Source organism: Medicago sativa, chromosome 4 (genome assembly GCF_051527215.1).
Source record: "Medicago sativa cultivar Bolivia chromosome 4, Bolivia_mono, whole genome shotgun sequence".
NCBI classification, from domain to species: Eukaryota; Viridiplantae; Streptophyta; class Magnoliopsida; order Fabales; family Fabaceae; genus Medicago; species Medicago sativa.
The window spans coordinates 72,025,914-72,043,326 of NC_140752.1; the positions used below are offsets into that span (position 1 = coordinate 72,025,914).

The 17,413-nt window shown below is 34.1% G+C and overlaps 1 protein-coding gene and 2 pseudogenes across 3 annotated transcripts; 1 reads left to right on the forward strand and 2 right to left on the reverse strand.

The window, feature by feature from the left end:
* Positions 1–3,596: 3,596 nt before the first annotated feature.
* LOC146931535 (disease resistance protein RPM1-like) lies at positions 3,597–6,995 on the reverse strand (annotated as a pseudogene). The gene is made up of 3 exons (XR_015006754.1): positions 6,866–6,995; positions 4,967–5,815; positions 3,597–4,084 (listed from the first exon to the last, which is right to left on the reverse strand). The product of XR_015006754.1 is annotated as a disease resistance protein RPM1-like (transcript).
* LOC146931536 (glycylpeptide N-tetradecanoyltransferase 1 pseudogene) lies at positions 6,494–9,704 on the reverse strand (annotated as a pseudogene). Its single transcript, XR_015006753.1, has 2 exons — positions 9,647–9,704; positions 6,494–8,203 (listed from the first exon to the last, which is right to left on the reverse strand). The product of XR_015006753.1 is annotated as a glycylpeptide N-tetradecanoyltransferase 1 pseudogene (transcript).
* A 2,093-nt stretch (positions 9,705–11,797) lies between these two features.
* Positions 11,798–16,684, forward strand: LOC146931537 (uncharacterized). The gene is made up of 10 exons (XM_085703040.1): positions 11,798–11,876; positions 12,156–12,315; positions 12,399–12,643; positions 13,527–13,611; positions 13,721–13,906; positions 13,989–14,156; positions 14,265–14,444; positions 15,725–15,893; positions 15,994–16,165; positions 16,256–16,684. The coding sequence occupies exons 2-10, from the start codon at positions 12,172–12,174 to the stop codon at positions 16,347–16,349; spliced, it is 1,443 nt and encodes a 480-aa protein (XP_085559166.1). The 5' UTR covers positions 11,798–11,876; positions 12,156–12,171; the 3' UTR covers positions 16,350–16,684.
* Positions 16,685–17,413: the final 729 nt, after the last annotated feature.

Here is a 17,413-nt window from a genome sequence, read left to right on the forward strand (position 1 = left end):
CAAGAGGAAACTCTACAAACTCTACAAACCCTAGTTTTAGTGTTAGCTTATAAACCCTTGTTTTTGCCCCCCTCTCTCAAGGTTTACATACAAGGTCTATAAATATTTATAGAGAAATATAACTCATAAATTTGGAAAGGATATCACGCTGAAGATACGTTTTTTTTTTCCTTAAGCATAAAATATATTTGCAGCAAATATTCCCTTTAAAAATATATTTGCATCAAATCTTCCTTCATACGGTACAAAAATATATTTACTCTTCATAAATATATTTTTATCAACAATCTTCTGGAAGCACACAATATATTTGAAACAAATCAAAAATATTTTTAGCAACAATATTCTTCATCCATCAAATTTTGAATCAATTTCAACACATAAGTGCAATCAAAACAAACAAAATGAGAGAAACAATTAACACTAAAAAGAATGTGCATATCATATTTCAAATATAAAATCATAACAAATATAAAATCAATGTCCTATCTTCAATCATCCTATCAATACATATTTTGTGATTAATGTAAGCTACACGTCTAGCAAAAGGGTCAAAATAACGACCGATCAGTACAACAACTAACTACTATTTACTACAATACAATTAGTGAAAAATAATACGTGTTATGGTACAATTGTGTTCTCAACGGTGACTGTGAGCAAGAATCTTGCCTTGTTTCATATATCAATTCAAGAATTTCACATTGAACAAACGATAACTGAAGATGTTTAGAATCCAAAAGCTTCAGCTAGGTTAGATTAGATTTTGTTCATAAAATGAAATAACTAGTTAAGCTAATCATTTGGCTATAAGACTCAATTTCTATCAACTAATAGCCTGTTTGGATTTGATTTTGAAATCACGCCAGGATGAAATATCGCTTCCCAAGGCAAGAAAAACGTGAAAATAAAGAAGCTAATTTTTGTAGCTTTTGAAAAAACTTGGTTTTTTTTTTCTTTTCATTTTCACCGCTTTAGCAAACATACTATAAACCACGAAACCTCTCTTAAAATCTATCTATTACAGATTTTTGCATACTTTAATGCCAACGTTAATAAAAATATTCGACGACTAAGTGAACTCGTCGTGCTAGAGTTGAACTCAAAAATCTTGAAACTCGTAACAAAATCCCTTCAAATCTTCATCGTACAACAAAAATGAGGGAAGTGCCAATCATTTACAATCCACACTACAAACCCTTACTACCACTATACTCCCTCCGGTCTCAAATGTAAGAAATTTTTCACTTTTTAGATTCATTCAATAAATGATGTATGTGGTCTATATTATAGACCACATACATCATTTATTGAATGAATCTAAAAAGTGAAAAGTTTCTTACATTTGAGACCAGAGGGAGTATCATGGAACATAGTACAACATAATTTCACCCTCTCTACCAAACAGCAATAAGAACAAAATTCAAAATCCCTTTTTATCAAAACAAAAAATCATAACCTAAACTAAACCAACATGGTGAAAAGGAACAATTTTTCCCTCTAAATTAAAAAATTAAAAACATCATAGCCTCAAATAATGAAAAGTACAAAAGGCACCAGCAATGAATTAGGTATACATTTTTTCATGGCACAATAACCACCCAGATGAACAAATGGCAATAAGAATTTGAGAATGAGGGATGAACAAAATCGATGTGATGAAGATAATAAGATTTTGGAGTGAAAGTAACTGATGAATATGAACGGATTTGGACTTCTGCAAATGAAAGGGATTCGAAAGGAACGAAGATGAACAAATTCAGACTTCTGCCGATGAAAGAAATTCGAAAGGAACAGATTCTATCTCAATGCATAAGCTTTATGATTTATAAAATAATAATAATGTTTAATTTTTTATTCAATAAGGGACTCAATTACAATCAATCTTAGCTTATGTTGTGCGAATAATTCGGTTCCGAAGTAGCTGCGAAGAACGAGCAGATGAAACGTTCCTTAGGGTTCGAAACCAAAGGACGGAAATGATTAAAGGTATGGTTGGTGGATTCGAAAGATTTACGAACCCTAAAGAACCATTTTGATGGTCTGAAACTGGTATGATTTGTGAACCCTAAAAAATGTTTATTTTTGGTTTAATCATGGATTAAGTAAATACACAAATGTTCAGTTGGTAATAGAGTTAACTTCATCAGAAAAGTCAATTCTCACGAGTTCACCATAAAATTTTCTTTTTTTCAATTGCATTGTGTAGAAAAAATTTGTCGACGGATACAGTTTTATGTTAATTTCAACAGCAAAATGCACTAGAAAATTTTATTTAATTTGTTCAGTGTATATAGACATAATTCATTGCGTTTCCATGAGTTAGAAAAAATTATGCTTCAATTTTCTTTATGATGAATTCTTTATTAGTGTATCGAATGCTTGAATATGACAAGTAGTAATGTGTTTGTATGTCCCTGATTTGTATAAATCAGAAGGTTAGCACAAAGATATTATTGAAGAAGATTCAAATTGGTTTGAGTACTTTGATTATTTTTTTTCCTTAATTTGTTACACATGTTTTACATTTTTTTCAAATATATTGCGTTGTCAGTGTAACATTTAGCTAATTTTTTAAAAAATTAACTACTTGCCTAGATGAATTACTTTCTTTTTTAGCAAAATATTTAGCTTAAGTGCTCAACTAAAGCATGTTTGTAAAGTTTTTGAAAATGTGTAAAGAAGTTTTTTTTACGAAATGTGTCAACAAGTTCTATGTATTGAACGAGGGCTCTTTCTCTACGGTGTGTTTGGTTTGAAAGAGAAGTTGAGAAGAGAGAAATAGGTAAGAGAGAGTATGAGAAGAGAGAAAAAGGTGAAAAATAGAGTAGATTTGATGTATTGTTTGGTATAAAGAGAAAGAGAGAAGAGAGAAGTATAGTTGTATTTTAAATTAACAATAGTATCCTTTAACTTGTAAAACAAAACAATTTTATATTATTTAATTTTTGTCTTTTACGAGGGTTAAAGTGGAAAACCATAGGCATGAGCACTTTCTCCCCTCTTTCTCGCCATCAATGGAGAGATTGATTTTTATGTGGGACCCATCTACTTTTAGTCTTTCTCTCTTGTATATCTCTTGTTCCAAACATGGTGGCTTTACACTCTCTCCCCTATTTCTCTCTCTCATTGCTCTCTCTCCCCTATCTCTCTTGTTCCAAACACAGTGTAAGGGACTCAAAAGAGAAAACTATGAACCAATTTGATTTGTTGTTTACTTTCTACATGGCTATTTTTATCCCTGGTTTGTATGTTTTTGTGCAACATTATTAATAAAGTGCTCTGATTGTTGTTTCAGGCGTGGTATAATATTCGTAGGACATGGTCACTATCGGCATTGGTTTAGCAGTTTCAAGCTAAACCAAATTCACAAGTTGTGGCGAATTTTTGACCTTATTTCATTGAGGACAATGTTTCATATTGTTTGTCTAAACTTTTACAACACAGTAGTCACTACCATGCATGTGTTTTCCACTAATGATATTGATTTGGTTGAAAGAACTTGTGTAGCAAATAGCACCATTTTTGGTCTAGTGAAATTTTGGTTCTTTAATTGCTAAGGTGCATACTTTGGTGGAAGCTACTAAGCAAGCCTATTAGTCATTGCACAACTAATTGTATTTAGCACTCCTCTTAGTCCAAAAATATATTTAGGTAACTATTAGAAGTGAAGATCATAAATTTTAATCATGCAAGACGACTCATTTGATCAGGACCTAACACCTATGCTTCTATTGGTGCCTTAGAGGAACTCCTTTTTATTGAACCCAAAAAAAAAACTCCACTTCTTTCCCTTTGCCATATTTGTACAAGATTCCCTCAATTCTTCTTCCATTAGGACCATCCCCTTTTGTAAATACACAAGGCATGTCTTCCACTGAATTTGTTCCAATCTCCTTCCCAATATTTTGGGTTTGACAGGGTCTCTTAGATGCATTTTGCATTACCTCGGTTCTCGAAGTTGTTCTTGTCAAATTCTCATCTGTCTTTGGCCCTCCTGAAGAGCCAACGGCAGCCTGGCTGCTTCTTTCCTGTAAGGACTGATTACTAGCCGGGCTTCTTGTTTCGCCACAACTGCTTGATCCTGTGATGCATATCAAAGTTTATAATAAAACTAGCAACAGCGAAATCAGCAAGAAAATAAATTATAAGGAAATAACATGTAAACTATTTGATCGAATCAGTTTTCCAAATTTTTTATTTCTGTTTTCTTTAGTGGGATAACACTTATGGTTGTTTCCATTATATTTTCAGCCAAGTAATGCAATTGCATACAAATTTTATCATTGAAAGTACACACCAAAGTGAACCTATAAAGGAACGTGATATAACACTAGTGATTTTTAATTTCCCTTAGCTCGGTTCTCTTTTTTCAACTTATGTTTTGTTTTATTCTTAAAAAGGTAGCTAGCCCTGAGAATCCTTGGGAATACAGTGGCATGCATTAAACAATAATCGATGAAATTTTGAAAGCAAGTCACATGAAGTCATAAGATAAAAAACTGTCAAAAAAATGCGCGTTCTTGATTATTCCTGCTCATGATTTTCAGCAACTATCGCCAACGCTTCAAGCTAAAAGTTATCCTAACATACAGACACACTCAGTCACTCATATGGAAGTAGTGGATATGAAAGAAACTCAAGTAGAAACATAAACTACAATGTCTTTAAAAGAATGTTTTTCTAAATAAGGCTATTAGTCTATTACCATATGCTAAACCAGAAATATTAGTCCAGAAGTAAAACTCAAAAAAATCTGCCAGTACATACTTTTTTGGCACTATCATGTCGAGAATTCTTTCTCTTTTTGTATTGAAACCAAGTGACATATAGAGAGAGTTTTGATAATGTGTTTCAAAGAAAAGTAGAAGAAAAACAATGAAGTGACTACTCAATATCTAGCACAATAATCACCTTCCCTTTATATAAATGTAAGTTCCATACATCGTCAAACACTACATGGTACCTTTTCTCCTGCAAGTAGTTTCTCATTTCACCAACTAACAACTCTCGTTCCATTTGAGAAATACTCTGAGGAGGATCATCTCCCTTTTGTTTGTAAAAATTTGTCAACATGTCCCTTAGCAATCCTTCTATATTGTATGATTGTGATACTGTGATCCATACACGATAGTCAAAGTGTTCAACGACCTTGTTGTTATCAAAAACTTTCTTAGCTAGAGTAGTTTTTCCCTGCCCTCTCTTTCCTACCACGGAGACGACTGTGCGTTCTGCTCTTCCCTTTACCAGCCAATCAATTAATATTTTTTTTGGCTCTTCAAAGCCTTTCGAAGGTTCAGCAATGTCGCGTTTGTGGAACTGCTTGGTCCTTGTTCCAAAGAAGATTGAATTGGGAAGTCATGATCTTTTCCTCTTGTATCTTTTATTTCACTAGTTTGGGATTTGATGTTTTGAATCTTGTAAGCTATTTGGAGACGAATAATCATAGTTTTGACCAAGTCAGCAGCACCGGCAACACATCCAGGATCAAGAGATTGTTTTTCCTCAAGGAATATATATTCATCAATAACATCTTGTATGTGAAAAGATGCCTCTATCAGCTGCTTGATCCTTCCTTTGATTCCATGACTTATGTTGTCTTCTTCAGCATCAGCCAATCTATCTGCTTTGTTGATGAAGTCTTCAATGCTTTCAAGTTCTTCTTTCATGTCTGCAATTTCTTTTGGTACACCCCTGATCGTGTTTGTTGCTTCCTTTAATAGTGGAAGCAAGTGCTCGCAAGCAAAGCAAAGTGCAGAATCACACATTGACTTTGAGTTTCCCATTTAGTCGTCGTTTAATACTTATTGACTACCTGGACAATAGACATCATTTGTCATGTTTTTTTCTTTTGAAATTGTTGTGTACAATAGCAAGTTGTAGATCTTTTGTTACATGTGAGAGGTCCTACCAACAAGTATTGAAACTCAGAGTATTGTTCCATTTAATACTTATTTACGAGTTAAATCGTGAAGTCCTACCAACAAGTGGATCCTACCATCATTAATCATTTTCGCATTTCATTGTGTCTTTATCTCTCCAAATAGAAGAAATGGAGGAGATCCAAAACGTAGAGGATCTTGACTCAAATTTTACCCTTCAGATTTTTCTATTTAAGAAAAGACTCGATTGGGATGTGTTTCAATACTGTGAGTTGCTGTCAAAAAAAAAAATCACAAACACAGGTGCAATAAATACAAGCAGATTAAGCTCATATTAAGCAGATTAGAAGAACTAAACTTTAAAGAGGCGATTAAGCTCAGTTCGCTTCATTTAAAAAAACTTAAACCTGATCCGACCTTAGTATTTAAAAAAGGAGATTGATAATTTTGATTTTGTGCACGTTTTTTTGGATTTGTTTGTAGATTTTATTTAGATGTAAACAAATTGATACATATCAACTTTTTTTTTACATTAAAATAAGCTTCATTCAAATTGAAATAAGGCAATTACGAGAGAACAATCAAATTGGATATGAGTAGAGACAATCAAATTGAAATAAAATAAGCAAATATCATCTTGAGTTTCCATTTGAAGGAGTGAAGGATCGTCTAATCGAAGTCCAGGATCATGTAATAAAAATAATGTTTGAAGACATTCACTTCGACGACATAAGAGAGCAAACACTTAAATTGAAAAGACAATCACCATTATCAGCATGAACAAAAATAGCGAACAGGAATTGGAATCCTCAAGTTCAACCACTTATGCATCACTGCCCTCCAGAATTGCCTCTGAGAAGGAAATCAAAATTTGTTTGTTCAAAAATAAAGCAAAACTTAAGGTCTAACAATGGATTGCCACATCATATGCAACCATACAAAGCCTATCAGCACAATCATAATGATTTTGAATTCATCCATACCATAAATCTCCAAAATTTGAACTACAGAAGCACAAGCCCAAGCTCTGATGACTTCAATGCATGCCTTACTCGGTAGTTGTAGAGATAATAATGAAGTTTACCATCACCTGGTCCAAACTTCAGTTCCTTCAAGAAGCTTTCATTTTGCATGACGTCCAAAGCGTTGAAAACATCATAATCTTTCTGTTTCGCTACAATGAGAGCATCATTCATCAGCTGAAGCAAAGGGGTAGCTGTTGAAACATTGTAAAATGAGTATGCTGCTTTCAAAGTTGAGTAATTTGGGTTGCCAAGGATACTAGAAGGAAGTGTGTAAAAACTACAAAAGTCAGTGACCTCGTGAGTTTCAGGACTTTCAACCAGATAACTATCGACAACATTCTCCCTAGGAAGAAGCCAATGCTCCACATCATTTTCGTCAAAATCAGGCGCAACAATAAATTGACTCAAATAATTCCTAATTAGCCTTGTAACCGCAGGAACATCATGGATTTCCATCTTTCTAAACCCTGGTGTGACTGTTGATTCTGGTAGCTTGTAAAGTTTGATAGTTCTACTCATTGTCATCCGAGCACCGAGCCGAGAGAAACCGACATCAATTAGTTTCTTGGGATTCAAAGATCTGTGCCAGTATTGGCAAGTTGCTACTGGTGTAGGAAGAATCACTCCTGCTGTGTAGGCAGCCTGCCATATATTCTCCAAGTGCACCCTTCTGGTCACCTCTTTGATCATGACAGGAGCAAGCCTCTTGGTTCGAAGCTTCTTGTGAACACACAAAAAGTTAATTTCTGCCATATTAACAACCTCATCACGGACTCGAATTCGGGCAGGGATACCTGTTATAAAGGCAACCATCTTCTTGGAAGTTTTAACACGAACACCAATATGCCAAGCTGTGAAGTAGCCCGGAGGTTGCAGGGCCCAGCGCAGAAATTCCTTCGAATAGTTAAACCTAAACATGTTCTCATCATCTTCAACATAATTATTAGCAAGAAGGGTATATATCTCATCACACATCTGCTCGTCATGAATGTCACACGTAACCCATTCATAGAGGTTAGGAAGGTTGTATGGTTCCTGTTTTACCTCAGATAAGGGGGTTGGTGGTTCGATAGGACCTTCAGGCAAAGTGGGGTTCCCTATATCCTTGAACTGCCCAACAGGTTGAGTTTCCCAAAATTTATGTCTTTGGTCGATAGATAGAGATTCTTGAACTTTTTGTGCTAGATTATCCAATGCAAGATCACTTTCAGCAGGTGCATTTCCATCTGGGTTGGGATTTTGAGTCTCTTCAGGTGATCCAGAGGAAGGATTGCTATCAACCATTTTAAATGCTTTCTGAAAACAAAAATAAACATTGTCCATAAAATAACATTTGATAAAAGAAAATGAAAATTTCCCTAAACATTAGAAGGCTACAAAAGTAACAAGATGCACTAGAAAAAATTTGTTTTATCAAACACAACAATGCAACTGCAAAAGGTTCAGCCAATCAACTACTGTCCAATTCTATTCACATCATTGAGAATTAACCAATACTGTATCACTGGTTTAATTCATATGCAATGTCAATGTAAATATTTTTAAAACTGTCAAACAATCATATTCATCAGATCATAAAAAATATTTGATTTATAATAACTACTTCTAAAGTGATTGTGACTTGTAGTCTAAAAAAATGTATAGCATTATCATATCAAAATTAAACTCAACATATCATATCATCACTAATGTAACCAAAACTAATGTTTCAAGAGTTGAATATGGGCCACTTGAACAAACGGTGGTGGAGATTCCAATTGTTGACTATCATTAGGGTGCGTTTGATTTGCAAATGCTAAAAAACGGGGGGACTGGACAACAACCTTTTTGTACCCTGTTTGATTTAGAAATTGGTCATGGAATCAGACAAAATAGGTAGCAAGGAACTAGACAAAAACATGAATTCTCGTCCCTCACTAAACCATGGTACAAGGATCTTATAGGGCGTTCATCTGATTAGGTGTGTCCGACACCATGACACACCTAATCCGAGGAGTGTCCATGCTTCATACGCTGGACAAAAATATAAACTCTTGTCCTCACTAAACCATGAGACAACTTTTTGTCCAACATACAAACTATCAAAAATACTAAAATACTCTTCTTATTTCCCACATAAAAAATATTATCTCTCCCTTCGGTACAATTTTCTGTCATGTCTTGTACTGCTATGTCAGCTACTCACTGTTCTGCGAATCAAACGCACCCAACCCACCCTTAGGGCCCGTTTGGATTGGTTTATTTTCGAGCTTATTTAAATAAATATTTATAAGCTTATATGTATTATTCATAAGCATGTCATAGTAGTTTATGAAAAAACAGCTTATGAAGATACAATTTTTGTTAGTGAGAACTTATGAATTAGCATAAAAGCTTATTTATTGGCATAAGCTGAAAAATAAGCGAATCCAGACGGCCCCTAGTCTTGTTAACACACTTTTCAGAGATGCTACTAATAAGCTAACACGATTAATAATTGGAAACAAAACAATACGAGAATCTGACACACTAAGTGGATTCAAATAAAACGAAAATAAAATGAAATCTTTCGTAATTGTGGGGATTTTTTTTTTAAGAGAACACAAACAAGTAGATGCAATAAAATCAGACGTAAGTAGAACGAAATCAAACATAAACAGGTTGTAATTGCAAGGAAATCAAAGGAAATCTGAGTGCAAGCAACTGAAAATTAGATCTGTTAATTTCGAAAAATTGAAACGAAATGAAAAGAATACTTACAGAAGAGAAGCGCGATCTGAAGAGACGTGAAAGTGAGAGATAGGAATGAATTGCGTTTGTGCCTCGATAGTTGTGAGGTTAGTATATTGGTGGCGTGCGAGCGTCTCTCAATTGTCTTGTGCGGGCTTATCACTGCTCTTCTCTAGGCCCATTCACGTCAGTCCAAATTTAAGACGACGTTTTTTAGGTAGAGTAGAGGTTTGAATTATGCTCTTCTCCCATCAAAAATTGCTCGCTCCCAACCAAACTTTCGAAAATATCCATGCGTGGCTTAAGTCACGTAATCTACGTGAGTTAACACACGCATGATTTATAACTAGCGTGAGTTAACTCACGCAGCATTCATAAGTAGTGTGAGTTAACTCACGTAGCGTGACTCAAGTTACATAGGGGTATTATAGTCTTTTCAGTTAGGAATGAGCATTTTTGGTTGGGTAAAGAGCAGAATTCTTGAGGTTTTGGTTTAATTAAATTAAATTAAATTTTAGAGCCGATTTATAGTTTAAGTATCTTGCTAACAAGTGTCCTAAGACACTTGTTAAGGAAATTAAAAGTAGTAGTTTTGCATGGGAAATTATAACTTTTTGACTTTTAAAAAATTGAATTCAACACTTTTTTATCATTTTTCAACAAATATTTATGTTTTTTTAACCAATACCCCAATGACACTGTTTAACATTTCCCATAGTTTAATTGGCATGCTTTGAAGGGGTTAAATTTATGAGTCAACTCATGAACATAATTTTTTAACTAGGAGGTCAAACACTATCTCCTTAAATGTGTGATGGTGATATCAGATGGCTAAAAAAGATTTGTATTTGATGTATGATAAAGTGTTTAGAGAGATTTTTGTGGAAGACAACCTACACTATATATAAAGAGAACATGAGATTTTGGAAAGATTTTTGGTTGAAACAAATTTTCCTTTAATAGTGTTATATTATTGGTATTATTAAAAAAGATAATTTTTTTTGTTATATTATTTTTGTCATTGAAAAAGATAAATATGGTTTAATGAGTTTGTTACATTTGAAGTCACAAGTATCTACTTATAATCTGTCAAAAAAAAAGTATCTATACTTATAATTTTAATTTATATCACAAAATTTATATATAATATCGTTTGTAATTTACACGCAAAATTTCTAAAAATATCGTTGATAATCTACACTCGTCAGCACAATAAAAAGAGCGGAAAAACAGACATGTAAGTACTTGTCTTTTCGCTAGTAAAACATAAAATGGAATATATTATGAATTTTTTTAAAATATTTTTTTTAAGAAGTTAAAATGGAATATATTAGAAAAGCACTTCGTATTCTAGCACATGAAGTGCCAAAAGAACCAGGTAAAATAGTACAGTTACATCAAATAACCAAAGGTCAAGCCGACAACCAAAAAAGAGGAAAACCAAAAATCATTACAAAAGGACTCCCAAACAAGAAAGTGGATTAAGCCACCACGTATGATAACCGAAAGCAAAACTAGTGCGATCTGCTTTCAACCACCAGTGGCATTGCAACTTAATTTTGTCAATGAGATTTTGTATCGAATCCTCCTTATGCTGAAAGACGCGAGCATTTCTTTTGCGTCAAATGACCCACACACGTGAAAGCCAAATTAGATTAAGAGATGTGCGGATACTTCTTGAAAAATCACCTAAATTTCCAAATTGAGATAAATTATTTGAAACTCGAGCAGGATGAACCGTGGTAAAATCGAGCCAGCTAGAAATACTAAACCAAATTTTTTTGAAAAAATCACAAGATAAAAAAAGGTGATCAATATCTCATGTCTACCACAACCGCCCACACAAAGATGGCTGAAGAATTTGCCTTCTAATTAAGTTGTTTGTTGTAGGAATAGGCTTGCGAAATAGATGCCAAACAAGGAGACTGATCTTAAGGAGTTGCTATATTAATTGATTTTTGTGTGACCTAGAATATCGTTCTCTTGGACTCTTCTCAATAGTGAACAACTTTAGAATGTAAAGTGTATAATATCAATAATCAATAATTAAATTTTAAAATACTTTAAAAAAATAACTAGTTTTAAAAAGATCCAATTCTTTAGTTTGTTAGAATTTTAAAAACCCTTATTTTCTCACTTTACACTTTGCTCAACTTTAGAATTAGAATTAGAATATCCAAACCCGTTCCTCTCATAGACACTATCACGTCGCGCATCGTTTTCCCGCTTTCTCTGCTTCTCGTCTCTCTCATTCTCCTTGGTAAGTTCTCCTTTGATTTTTATTTTCGTTTTCATCTACCTTGCACACTGATTTCGTATGCTATTTGCTCTCTCTATTTTTGTGTTAGAAGATCACTTAGTTATATATGTAACTGTTGAACATCTTTTATTCGTGTCATATACACTCCTTTTACACACATTACTTACGACTCAGTTCCTACACAAAAGGATCATCTCTGCATTCCTTTTCTTTTTGCACACTATTGTTTTTTTTATAGAATAATCTCTTTGATTGTCGTATTCATTGCTGATTCGAAAGCGTTTTAGCAAAGAACATGGCATCAAAAAGGGAAAGGGAAACTGGTGATAGGGTAGACGAGGAAGGGCTTGATTCAGGCAAACAACTATTCGGTGGAAGAAGTAGTCGCCAGGCGGAGGTTCGAAAGGACTGTCCTTATCTCGATACTGTTAATAGACAGGTATTTTATTCATCTGGTGCATTGTAGATAAATGATTTGCTAGTTTGCATATGTATTTGACTTTTGTATCATTTTGTGTGCAGGTTCTGGATTTTGACTTCGAGAGGTCTTGTTCTGTCTCTTTGTCAAAATTTAATGTGTATGCATGTTTGGTTTGTGGTAAGTATTACCAAGGGAGAGGGAAAAGGTCTCACGCCTATACGCATAGCTTGGAAGCCGGTCACCATGTTTATATCAATCTCTTGACTGAAAAAGTCTACTGTCTTCCCGATGGCTATGAAATTGATGATCCTTCATTAGATGACATTCGGCACGTCCTGAACCCAAGGTTCGTCTAATTTGTTCATTTGCCATTGTTTGCTGCACACAATTTTTCAAAAATAGAATGTCCGGTGATTTATATATTCTTCATCTTGTGTTCAATGTATGTATCTTTGTATTGTATCTGCTATTGGCCCAAACTGTTTTGTCCTTTTGTGCCCCTACTTCCCCTGAAAAAAGGATATTTTTGTATGATTGTATCCATTCTTTTCAAAATTCAAGCTATAGACCTTCAAATATAGAGTAAGGATTTTCACCCAGGATTGTAGCTGCGGTGGTCACCTAGCTAGCTATACAAAGTTTTGTTAGAATATCGGATTTGAGCCTTTGCTTGATGACTTGGAGACACACATCACACACTCTGGATTGGCATGAAACTGAATCCTCAGCTGTGTTAAGTGTATGTGATCTACTCCATGTTGGGGCCAGAGGCTTAAAGCTGGACAGAACCCTGGGTAACTCCTTGGATTCAGTAGCAGGGATTCTCCGTTGATGTCTGGGCCGCCTTAGAATCCCTTAGGTTCTGAAAAAATGTTTTTTCATGAGGAATAATCATTTTATGCTTGTTTCTTAGGCCATTAGTATTGTTACTTTTCTATTAATTATATACTGATTCGACAATAGCAGTTGTTTTTATAGGTTTTGGTCATTGCATCAAATCTGTCATAATTTTTGCTCAACGAATTCAGTTACCCACTTACTTTATCATCACTTTCAGTCACCCTAAAAGATCAATTTTCCCCCTTAATTCATAATTAAATTGAAACCTTTAAAGATCTAACATTTATTAAGAAATATTTTGGGTTATCATTTACATTTCTTGCTCATTTTACCTTGTCAATATGTCAACTAGTTCTAAAGATTAACTACTAGGATATATCTATGTGCAGGTTTACTGCAAAAGATTTTGAACAACTTGACAAAAACAAGCAGTGGTCTCGGGCACTTGATGGTTCTAGTTACCTTCCAGGAATGGTATATTTCTTCTTTCTCGAGCGAAATGAAATTTTGCTTATTTTTTATTGATATTTTCAAGTTTGATGCTTTATGGCTTATCTATGTCCATCATATCAAAAAAATTCAGGTTGGACTTAATAATATTAAGGAGACTGATTTTGTGAATGTAACAATTCAATCCTTAATGAGAGTTACCCCGTTGAGGAATTTTTTTCTTATCCCTGAAAACTATCAACACTGCAAATCTCAACTTGTTCACCGATTTGGTGAACTCACTAGGAAGATCTGGCATGCACGGAACTTCAAAGGACAGGTTTGTTTCTGATGCAGCCATTGGTTTGTGTGTGCGTGTGTATTAAAACTCTGTATGCTATCTTTAATATGCATATCAACAGGTCAGCCCCCATGAGTTTCTTCAAGCAGTGATGGAAGCTAGTAAAAACCAGTTTCGGATAGGTGCGCAGTCTGACCCAGCTGAGTTCGTGTTATGGCTTCTTGGTACACTGCATGCTGATCTTAAACCTTCAAAAAAGAACATGAGCATCATTTATGAGTGTTTTCAGGTTAATTTTTTCACTAATTTCTTTTTTCTTTTTTATTGATATATTCTAGCTGGTTGCAACTAGTCGCTTCAGTTATGTTTTTCTGTATTAAATTTATTGTGCTTGCAGGGTGAAGTTGAGGTTGTTAAAGTTGTTCCTAACAAAAGGATTGTTGATGAGAAAGAAAATATGGAGGATCAATCAGACGGGGGAGCTGAGCAAGATGCATCCGCCAAAGAAACATTTCTAATGTTAGGACTGGATTTGCCGCCACCTCAGGATGTGATGGAGAAAAATATAATACCCCAGGTACTTCTTCACTCAATGTTATTTTGCTTGTTACATATAGACACGACAAGGAGACTCAAATCCCTGGATACATGGTCAAACCTACCCCAGTTTTGATGGTGAAAATCTATTCACATTTATTGTTCTTTATATATGTTAAATCTAATCTCTTCTCAATAAACAATTGTAATTTTATTCAAAAAAATAAAAAATAAACAATTGTAATTCGATATTACTTTATTTTATTATGGTGTATTAATTATAGTAAATATGACTTTTCAATCAGTGTTGTCAATCGCGAATAGTTGAAAATAGCGGTTTGTTTGAATCTGTTACGCTACAGTGACATAACACCGCTATTTGACAACACTTCTTACAAAATAGCATGTTGTGGAACAATATTGATTTGTTCAAATTCGGCTACACCATTGCGCCGTTATAGCAGCTATTTGACAACACAGTTTTCGTTTATTTTTCCATCTTCTAACCCGTATCAAGGGCGTGGAAGCAAAACCCTGCCCCACCCCGTTTTTAAATGCTGTAGCCAATGTATTTTGGGTTGGGGTGACCCTAGATTGAAGCTTGATTCTTGTTATTTTGTCTATCATATCCTATGGATACATCATACATGCATAAATTGTAAAATTTTGGATATGAACAAAATAAAGAAGTTGTAAATCTAATATATATATATATATATATATATATATATATATATAGGGAGCATATCTTGTGAGAAAGGGGTGTTTTATGTGAGAGTGAGAGGGTTTAATATCAACCCTTAGGTTAAAATGAATGGCTCAGATTAAAATTGAGAATGAGAAACAGCAGTTCACATGACTCACTCTATTTGGGATTTATTCTAAGGCATTCATTTTAATATAGACTTGAGCATAGTCATGACTTACTTGGTTTGTTTAGTTGCATTCATTTAAATTTTTGCAAATACCATGTCAATGTCAATGATTACTTTACTTATAAGCATTAAGCAGTGCTATATCAGCACTGGAAGTTTATAAATTCAAATTGCATTCCATGATATTTTTCCATGGCCATTTGGCATTTTAGTGCAGTCTAAGTAGATAAGTTGTTTGAAAACTCTGCCTCGAAAATGCCATGTGGTAAATGCCTCAAAGAAAAAATGGTAGAATTCCTACTGAAGCAAGGACATTTAGTTCATTTTACAATTCTATGATGAAGTTTATCCTATTTTTTGTTTTTCAGTTTTCGGTTCATTTTAGTTTTGCATATTGAGGTTTTATGTATCTCTCTCTTGCTTGCTGATAAAGTTTGGCTTCTAGGTTCCACTCCTTAACATACTAAAGTTTGACGATGAGACTATTACTGAGGGGGTCCGTCCTCATAGAGCAAGGATGCAGTATCGTGTTACCAGATTGCCTAAGTATATGATTCTTCACATGCGGCGATTTACCAAGAACAATTTTTTTGTGGAAAAGAATCCTACTTTAGGTGAAAACTTATGTTGAAACGAACCTTTTTTTGTTCAATTTTAAATCAGCCTACTTATTTCTAAGTTAACCCTAATTCTATGATTTTTTGTTTGTTTAAGTCAACTTTCCTGTGAAGAACCTGGAATTGAAGGATTACATTCCCTTGCCAACACCAAAAGTAAATGAGAAATTGCGCACTAAATATGATTTGATTGCAAATATTGTTCATGATGGCAAACCTGGCGAAGGATCTTATAGGGCGTTTGTGCAACGAAAATCAGATGAACTATGGTAAATTATATATTTTTTAAATAGTATAAAAATGTATAAATTTGAATGGGTGTTTTAACAATTTTAAGGTCTAACTCCTTGATTTTTTAGGTATGAGATGCAGGATTTGCACGTGTCAGAAACACTCCCTCATTTGGTTGCGCTTTCAGAAACTTACATGCAAATATATGAGCAACAGCAGTGAAAGGTCAGGTTCAAATCCTTTTCTGAGGGCACCGTCACCTGACAGCAAGTGTTCCCGGAGGACTTTGAATATGAGAAATAATTCATGCACAAACACAATTGGTTAATAGGCGGTAGTTTAGATGCTTTTGGGGAAATATAATGTGATTTTTTGCTGAGTGATTCAAATAGTCAAATGTGTTGCATAACTTTTAGGGTCCGTTTGATTTGATGTGGAAGATAGGATAAAAAGCTGGATAAAAATACGATAGGATAGTGATAATAGGATATAAACTTATCATATCAAGTGTTTGGTATACACACGATGAGAAACATGATATCATTATTTTATCTTTTCATATGTTTGTTAACACAAACGCGCACACACACACACATATTATAAGAGGATAAGATGTATATTAATATTATATTTAAACGATAAAATCATCTTTATGAAAGAAATACATTTTTTAAGAAAAAAAAATGTTTTCACTTAGTCACTCCATCACAAAATCACTTTTTCATCCGCAGAGAGCTAACCTAACTCACAAACCTGCAAGCTCCATTACTCCCAAACCTGTAGAAATTTTGCAAGCTTCTCAACATGCTCTAGTGTGCAATCAGCCAAAAAATCAATAACTTCCCTCCCTCCGAACATAAAAACACAGACAGAATGAAACAAAGTCACTACAATTGCAACAAACCCTAAAGAAACGCTGAAACTACTGTCCCACAATAACTAAGCATCCCATGACAACATCATACATTCATACACAAGAGTTTCAATTTACTTCCTCCCCTAATTATTTATCAAACTTGTTGTACTAACACAATACAAGCATACAACGATACTATTGTTTCTAAATCTTGAAAATTTCTCAACTGTCATCAAAACAAAATAAATCAAAAATCAAGAACAACTTTCTATTTCATCCATAAAAGGGAATCAATGCAAAGAGGAGAATCAATTTCATCAAAACCACAAATACATTGAAACGAGGAAAAGACGAAGAAAAAAATATATGATTGGAGACGAGGTTGGAGGCAAAGATAGTTGGAGAGAGCACGATTGCAACGAATGAAAAG